Source organism: Ylistrum balloti, unplaced genomic scaffold (genome assembly GCF_031769215.1).
Source record: "Ylistrum balloti isolate Yb309-2 unplaced genomic scaffold, AGI_CSIRO_Ybal_v1 Utg369674, whole genome shotgun sequence".
Lineage (NCBI taxonomy): Eukaryota > Metazoa > Mollusca > Bivalvia > Pectinida > Pectinidae > Ylistrum > Ylistrum balloti.
In genome coordinates this window covers 1,035,348-1,045,103 of record NW_026781918.1, presented here as the reverse complement: position 1 = coordinate 1,045,103, position 9,756 = coordinate 1,035,348, and the positions used below count along the sequence as shown (strand labels likewise).

At 33.9% G+C, this 9,756-nt stretch overlaps 1 protein-coding gene across 1 annotated transcript; it reads left to right on the top strand.

The window, feature by feature from the left end:
* The first annotated feature begins 3,098 nt into the window (after positions 1-3,098).
* Positions 3,099-6,290, top strand: LOC132563440 (protein quiver-like). The gene is made up of 3 exons (XM_060228202.1): positions 3,099-3,181; positions 4,078-4,209; positions 5,523-6,290. The coding sequence occupies exons 1-3, from the start codon at positions 3,130-3,132 to the stop codon at positions 5,708-5,710; spliced, it is 372 nt and encodes a 123-aa protein (XP_060084185.1). The 5' UTR covers positions 3,099-3,129; the 3' UTR covers positions 5,711-6,290.
* Positions 6,291-9,756: the final 3,466 nt, after the last annotated feature.

Below are 9,756 nucleotides of genomic sequence, written 5' to 3'. Positions count from 1 at the left end.
TCTTAAGTACATTGATTTTGTCTCTAAATATTTTATAAACTCTGTACAATATTTGAAGGAAAATAACCATTCAACCTTGAATAATAACATTTTTCTGAGAGAATCCATCTAATCGATGTTTGAGCCTCGTATCTATCGTAAGTTCTCTGGGAATATTTCACACTCTCAACCTAATAAGAATGTACGAATTAGTTTTCATTTTAATAGTTTTAACCACATCGTGCACCCATAATAGTGACATACGTCAAGGCGTCAAGATGTATGAAAATTGTCGTAACTGTGGTTACATCTGTGATATAGATTTAATCTAACCCTATATAACTATTGTTTGAGTATAAGTTTCGATCTGTCAGTTGACATGTTGCACGAAATTCGTGACATTGGGAACATTGCTCATTGTTCCGCCTGTTTTCGAATGTACATATGTATATATGGACAAGTGTAGTCGAAGCGTGTGTCTATAAAAATGCTTTAAGGTAGCAACATGTATCCATTATTCTGATAAAGTTTTGAAATGCTTTGATGTACTTTGTCTGTAGAAATTAGAGACTGTATGATCACATCTCATAGAAAAAATCAGAAATCTGGAACTGTTAGGACCGTCCAGACTTTTATTTCATTTTCTATAACACTGGAACTATGAACATAATTTTCAAAACCTTGAATATCATACTTGAAAAAAATAATGTTTAACTGATATTGCCTGAAAATGATGGACAAGTGAAACCAAAATAGAAGTTGGAGGTGCCAGGAAGGAAAGTATTTCTCTGTAGAAAGACCAGAAAGACCATTCCGATTGTGTGTGAATTGTCCAAAATCCTGATCGTAATGTTAACATTTCTGTTACTTTATGGGGATGCATTTTGATACTTCAGAGCTGATAACAACCTTTTGATGATTGGTCTGCCACCCTATGGACAATGCAATCTGTGATTATTATCTAACGAAGATAGTACGGTTTAAAATGTATGAGGATGATATTTATAATATATCACCAAGAACAAAGAAAGAAAATGCGAGGCCAGATACACTACTAAAAAGGTTTTTGCATTTAACAAACATAAGGCCCCCCGCCCTATAAAAAAAAATCTGGTTCCTCACTTATTAAGGAACCGTCATAGAACTGTGCTTACATTTACATAACTTTTTGTATTACTATAATTGGTATTTGGCTATCGCCCGGTTTCTTTTTGGCGCAAATAGTAATAATGCTGTCAATTCACCTTCTCTTGTTTGTCATATTCATGTCATTTTGATCAACATACATCTGTTGAAGATGGAGACGTATGGTATACAAGAATAGAATTAAAAATCCAGGCAGTCCTAGCATTACAAATAACACGATCATTGTTGCCATATCGTGGCCGATATATAGTTGTAACTTTGGCGATTTTTTTCACATCTTCTCGAATTAGTTAGTTACTATATTTGCAAACGAAACAGTTTTATGCTTCAAATAAAAATGAAACCCAGGCCGGCTAATAAGTATAACAGATCCTGTGCAGTACCTGAGTGACTTGGGTTATGTCGGGTGCTGCAGGACTGTACCGGTCTGTTTGTATCTCGCAGCAACAAGGGCCACAAAATGAGCAAATGCTTGTAATTTAAAGGACTTCAGAGGTTCGAAAGGGAAAACGACCATCCAAACAGTTGCCACCGAAATAGCATTTTCACCCAGATTCTGTGATTTAGTCATAGAAGATAGTAATGCACACGAGGGAACGCCATTTACAGATGCAACGATCACCCGGAAATAATTTTGGAAACTCAGCATGCAATGTGAATAAATTACGCACGTGAAATGCCAAAGTTTTCACTAGTTCGCATGGAAGACATTCTAAACATATCTGTTCTCCATTATTTGGTATAAGATGGGATAAAAGGTATTGAGAAAGCAGCAAGTCCACCAAACAATCGTTCTTGGCGTTGTTGGAATGTTTGCGTAGTTATCAATTTTCTATCTTGGCCTAGGCCTACACTATACAGCACTAGTTAAAAACTGACACGAACTCCACGTCCGCGGTTACTCTGTCCGTAATATGTAGGTTCCTCATGGTTGCTAGTTGTGTCCAAGGCTATGATTTTGAGATTTACCAGAGAAACAAAATGGCTGACAGGCGGCCATCTTAGATTTGACAATGAAAGTTTGTAAATTTGTTAATCATCATTGTTGGTTAGAACTTTCTCAAATTCCTTGTGTAGATGCCTCTTGATGTCATAGTTATTAGGTTTTTAACTTTCGAAATGGGGAAAATGTCATTGTTATTAGTTTTTTTAACTTTCAAAAGTTTGAAAATTAGCCGATAACCTGGTCTGAAGGACTCGCCCAAAGTTGAGCTTACACCATTCCATGACATCTGTCGTTTATCTGTCCATCAACAGATAAACGATGATTATAATTTAATTCAATATAAATATGAGTGGAGAGAGCTCTCTGTGTTGGGGATTCAAAATTGTACCAATCGCATACCCGTTATCTGTCAATGTTTCCAGATTCTTTAATAACTTTGAAGTGACCAGAATGAGTATGGGGCCTAACACTGTTCACTTTGCTTCTCCTGAGTCAACAGTGACTTCCTCAGAACATTTCCCTCTCAGTTCCACATTTTCCGTTTTGTCAGGAATGAGACTAGCTGATCCCGTAATGTTAGTATTTTGTAGAGAAGACCCAGTATTGCAATATCGACACGCTTGCCTCTGTTACATGATTGCAGTAAATTGATGATGGTGATAACCAATTGTGTCCCACGGGAGTACTTAGATTTGGAACCGAAGGTTCATGTTGTCAAGACTGCGTTTTTCAAGATTTCTCATTAGGTGGTTATTCATTAATGGTCTTAACTCGGGAAATTTTGACTATTTGGTACCATTTCTTGATGGTTATATTGCTGTTGCTAATATCTTGCATATAAGACAGTCGTTACGATGCAGAAATGGAAATAAAAACCTGGTCGCTCAGTGTATATCTCCTGCGGGCTGTAGTGTGCCGTAATATCAATCTCAGCGGGCCAACTAGACCTCTTTGCCAGGGGAGGTAATTGAGATTGTTTACTTCCGGTCAATTTCCGGTTTCACTGCTTTTAAATCTCCAGTGAAGTGATTAAGGATAAGGAAGTTCTGTATTGGAGAATGGAAAGGTGGTTCCTTTCACTCATAGTGTTATCCATCTTTTTCCTTGGTGGTAAGTATGTTGTCGGCAAAGTCCAGACGTGAATAACAATGAATCACATTCATAAAAGAAATTATGATTTCAGCTGCTTCTCTGTGTGGATATTGACTCATTATTCGATACGATGTCAGCATGAATTGTGCCCCGCCCCAATCAAAGCAAACATCACATTCACAGTATATTTCTATCTATGATCCTACTATTACAGCTTGCACGCATGTTTCATAGTAATTTAAAAGTTATAAACAGATGCAGTAATATTGTAAAACTGCATTTTTAAAGAAGAGAATATATATTTTTTATCACTGATGTGCCGAACAACAGGTTTTTTCCAAGACTGTTTAAGGGTTTGGAAAGACTTCAATATTTAGGAACAAAACAAAAATTGACGTAAAAGGTGTATTACTTAGGTGCAGTCTTTGTAACAAATATTTTAAAACCGTTCTGTATCCATTAAAAAACTTACCTTTTTAACCCACCAATGTCCACATAATTGTCCCACCCCCCTGTTGGCTTTAATATGATGAAGTATATTGTGTATATAGTCGTAAAGTTAACTTATGATTATAATGATAGACATACAGATAAAAGAACAGAGAACACGGTACCATACACATTAAAGCAACATGTCGGCAGGATATTTTTCAGTTCGCTCCTCCTTATTACAGATTTGTTTGGTGCTAATGACCATTCCAGGTTTAAGTTACAGGTGATTGAGAGTTTATGTGTTTTGGATGTCCTTGGAGTCAAAATTTTCATTAACGGGAGTTTTCCTTTAACCAACTTGATTGTTAGAAAGTGAGATTTCAATGTAGTTGTAGCTCCAACTCCGGCTTTGGCTGAATACTTCTTATGATGTTTTCTAAATACAAACATAACAATAATTGAACTGTTTTATTGCGCGACAGGTGTAGCGAGTATCAAGTGTTACAGCTGTAACTACCCGGACACGAAATGTGGAGACCGTTTTGCATACACCAACCCTGATGCCAATGAGTGTTCAGGTAGCTGTGTGAAGCGGAGAGGTATTCGTCCCCAAGGTAATGATGATAGAAGTAATGTATTGGTCAGATTTATAAAAATAGCTTTTCATTTTATGTACTGTTGTTTAACATTTTACAAGGATTTATAACAAGAGGTCCGATTGGCTTGTACCAATCACTTATCACTCAATGCTGCCTGTAAACAAACTTTACAATTGAAACATAATAAGTGTGTCAGTGTCAGATATATTTACCAACTTATTTTTTGAAGGTATATTAGAGTTATATTTTTCAAACATTATATGGCTTCTTCCAAGAAAGGCAAAATTATCATATTTCTGGGACATTTTTGGTGTTTGGAAGATGTTTGATCATTTCACCCTTGTGACAACTTATGGGTCAAGGTCATTCAGGGTCAAACTTGGTAATCCTTCATGTAAGCATGCTATTGTTCCAATATCACTTGCTGGCCTCTTCTGGTAATTGAGAAAATTTGAACAAATTTGACCCTTGATAGTGGGTCAAGGTCATTAATTTAAATAAACTTAATAGTCCAATATCAACGTGCCTCTTAGTCATTGAGGTGTTCAGAATTTGTTAAAAGAATATGGACAACTTTGACCTTAAAAGCAGTTCAAAGCCATTAAGTTAAACAAAATTGGTAGTGATTCATCCAAGCAGAGAAGTTATTCCAAAGCATTTTACACATTTGACTCCTGTGACATTGAAATCATTGAAAGTCATTCATTTTAACACACTTGGTAGACCTTTATCCTAGTAGAGTACAGGCAGAATATAAATATCCTGGGCTTCTTCGTTAGTAAGAAGGTATTTTAAAATTTTAACACATTTGACACCACTGACCTCTAAGAGGGTGAAGGTCATTAATTTGAACAAGAGATCTCGGAGGGATCTTGGCATCCACCATCATTTGCTCTTTATTTGTTATTTAAAAGTTTGATCTCTTCCCTTCTCTTCTCCTCTTTGCTTCATTTCATGGCAGAATTGAAGGTTCCATGTTTGAAACCTTGTGGACAAGACAAGGTGATTAGTTTCATCCTTTAATGTACATCAAATGAATTTTGAGGTCGCATAACGGTAAATTGTACAGACTTTGAAGGAACATATTAGTCTTTGATTTGTCACTTCTTTTTCTCCTCATACCTGTTTTAGAACAATTAAATTCCTTTGCTACAGTTTTGTCAGGAAATTTTCCAGAGGTGCATAGAGCAATAGTGAGCATAACTCCTGGAGTATTGAGGATGTTCAGGTGTCTGATCAAACTGAACACATCTCTATACTATATTCAGTGTAAATTAAGTAACAGTTTTTTTTATATTAATGCCATGTTCTTGTTTGTTTATTTCCAGGAGGCGTTGAAGTCTACAGAGGATGCCAATCACAGACCACCACATACTGTCACGAGACAACATACGTTGAAATGTCAGTTGTAGAATGTTTTTGCAATGAAGAATACTGTAATAATAGTAACAGTGTGAGAATGTCTGCTCTAAGTTTAATCCTAGCTATAATCTCCATTCTCTACAACACTTTATAATGTGACATCGCTAATTCATCATTGTTAACTGGAAACATCAAATTTGAAGCAAATTAATTTTGGTATAATTGATTTTTTGAGTTTTGCAAATCACATTAGTTTTACATACGCGATTTAATATTTTTTGTATGAAATATGCTACAGATATTTGACTGATAGTAATTTACCCATCAGATAGTTTGTGATTATAGCAACAACTTTTTGTTGACGATTCCTTCATCAGCTGATATACAGTAAATGGTTGTTATATTGAGACACAAACATGTCATGGTCCTGTAGCCAGGCCCTAAAATTAAAATCAATCTGGCCTTAATTATTTTGTTCACTTAGTGTATATATAGTTTAGTCAACTCTATGAAACACAAAAAGAAAGTGACGGAAAAAGATTTTATTTCTGGAGTTGTATCAGATACAATATTGTACCTACGGACACTGATATCTAAATATGTGAACTTAAGTCTTTGTGCCATTTAATACATGTAAAACCAATGATATACTGATTAACTATGAAATTGATGTTGTTGTAAGTTTTCACCTTTTTTAAATAAGTGTCACTTCATTTTCATTATATTATCTCTCAGCAGCATAAATTTATTAGGATTTTTTCAATTGTTAAGATCATGTTAGAAAGAAATATCTTACTGACATAATGATGTTCTTGAAATCTAGAATTAAAACTAAGTAGATGTTAATGAAAATTCTGATGAGAATTAAAACATTCCACATAGTCATTTCATAACATTTTCTTTGGGTATGCTGCAGAATTTCAGCAGAATAGCAGGCCTTATAACACAACCATTAGAAAAAATTAGTATGGTGTTTACATGACTACATGGTAACCTTCATCAGACAAATGACCCATGTGATGTGTACTAGCACTTATGTACATAGAGTTCGAGATGGTATTGAATTGAACAACTTTGCAGCTGTACAATAATACTAAAACTAAAGTTGAAATTTGTGTGAAGTGATGATAAACAGATTACGGAATACTGGTTGTGTTATAGATTATAGAATACTGACAGTGTTACAGATTATAGAATACTGACAGTGTTATAGATTATAGAATACTGGTTGTGTTATAGATTATAGAATTCTGATTGTATTCTGGTTGTGTAATCAGGCCTTCTATTCTCATTCCTTCTCATTAAGTGTTTTGTAGTATGTGACAATCTTGATCGCTAGGAAATTGTGGAGATTCATACAATGGTTGTGACATCATACACTACATAAAGCATGGTTGTATATATGATTAACTTATTAATCACTAGAGTAGGCCTCCAGATCATAATGATCTCTATGTCATTATCTATAAAGTAGATTTATTCTTCCCAGAATTCCTTGCACAGTGCTTCATTCTTGTAGAATCAGACTTAATGTATTCTGACCCATATTACAGGACAGTATTGTCATACGTCAGTGGTAGTCCCTAATGTGTACATTAATCTAGCTAACACCATGTTCATCTGCAGATAAAAGACAAAAATAACTGGTGTGGGAAGAAAAATAAATGTCTGTATAGTGTTTCTAAATGCAGTGGCTATGTGTTGCCAGATTGTACCTCAGTATTTGTACATAATTAGCTAGGAGATGATGGGTAGATATGAATTGGTATTGTTTTGTTATTATTGTATGTTCTGATTTATTCTGTTTTTGAAGTGGATAGTAAGATTGAAGAAAGATATACATGTTTGTTTGTAAACTATGAAGTGTACCTTATTGTGAACACAAAACTTGCTATCGATATTGCCTGTACTCTAAATATTATGAAACTTTGTTGTATGCTCAGGGGCATGTAACAATGTTTCTAGGGGAGGGTACTACTTATTATAGTAAAATACTCCAGCCTTCTCATTGATAAATGCCCCCATTGTTATATGCTTCTGTTGGAAAACAGTGGAAATTCTTCAATGGAGTTTGTAACTTGTATGCATTACATGTACAGAATTTTTTTTCATGAAAGTTTCTACTTGATTGAGTTTACATGAGACTACAAGATGTCGTCAGCTGTTGATTACATGTCATTGCCAAATAATGTTCTTTCCTTTCTTTCAACAGATCTACATGAAACATTGATCTTCAATACTTTGGTATAACTTTAAACTTCAAGACATAGGATATACAGAATTTTAGTTCTGTTCCTTTAACAATCAATAGTTCCAGAATATACGGCATGCATATCTTTTTCATTTTTGTATAGAACTATGGAAAAGGGGAAAAAAAATGACCGATGAGATTTGAATGTGCGATATATAAGCAAAGAAAATCTTCTTTCTTGCTTATGGAATGGTTCTAATGAATATTTATTGAATCATGTTTGTAAATATTACTAAATGTGTCCTGAAAGAATCTTTCAGCTTTCAAAGGAATTATTATCATTGCATTAAATAACCCATGGTTCATTTACTTTGAACATTCCATTTTGCGACGTTTTGCAAATGAAGACAAATTTGTATATGATATTTATGATATACTTTTCACAACATAATTTATATGTAACTGTGTTCTATGTAACCAATTTTTGGAAATTGTGTACTGCAAACATGAAAATTTATGCAAGAGGGAAATTTACATTAATTCCACGAACGTTGCTAGATCACAATTTCCTTAAGTTTTATAGATGAAATAAAATGAAAATTGATTGTAAAAATAAACCACATGCATATAGTTTACCCGCATAAATTGCGAAATTAAACCCCTGCGAAAATTTTCATGGTTACATCTTTAAGTATGGTTAGTTTGACGATGGTGAATCTTGCCATTTTTTTTTATACATATATGATATCATACCATTTACAATAACACATATCAAATGTCACTCATGTTGAATAAAGTATTTTATATTTCAATTTATCTGGGTTTGTATTTGGTCTTTTGATGGTAGTTAATTAATATTGACAAAAAGTTTAAACATATATTGGGTTTTATGTAGTGTCAGATGACATCATATGGTGTATCTCCCTATTTATTGATCAAACGCAACGGAAATTACGTGTAAATCTACAATATTTAACAGGTTTATGTTGCAACACACAAATTTCACCATTTGGTATCAAAAAACAGAATGTCTCATTTTGACCATGTCATAGGAACAGGAACTCAAGTATATGATGTAATTAATCTCAATAAAAATTCGCTAGTTCAGTATCTTATGGTGAAAACCTGTAAATAGATGTCCAGTATATCATGTCTGTAAATACCGAAGTCATTACAGCTTGAACCATTGCTACTAAATTTTTCAAAGGTCAAAATGTAGGTCAGAGTGACCTACGTTTGATAAACATGTACAATACACAACCATACCAAAGTGAACCCGTACATCCAGTTTAAAGTTCTAGTGACAAATAGGAAAGAGATAACAGACAGATGGACAGGATTCAAAAGTATATTTCCAACTCCCTCCCATCTAATGAATAAGAATTTACGATGAACCATGGAATAGTGACAACAACCTGTTTATGGTCTAAAACAAAAAAAAAGACAACATTAGTCACGGATAATTATTATTTTAATAATTATGTTATTATCATTTGAAGAAGTCTCCTTCATGTTTTCACATCCTTATGTACAGAGATTCTGTAACAGAATATACAAACTTAACAACTATACACTCGCTATATACAAAGAACACAACTCAATGTTTACAATACGTCAGGGGACTTAACTCCTGTGTGCACTAGACCTACTTAATGACACTTCTAAGTTTCTTAATTACAATTAATGCAAAATTAGGCATAATTAGTAAGAAACCTCACAGTTCGATTGAAATTATGCAAGTCTTCCTCTTCATAACTTATAATAAGTACATTAAGTCTATCAACTATGATGCAACAAAAACACTCTACAAATGTTATATGAAATGAATTCTTAGAAAAATAAAATGTCTACAACCAACAATTATTTTTCTGTAATAAAACACATCCTTTTGAATTTGTGCTGCTCGAACATCATTTTGACATTCTACCAAAGTTCGATAAGGTAGGAAACCTGTACTATAAACACTGACACTTTATTGATTTATGCAGGTCAACATAGGAAATAATTCA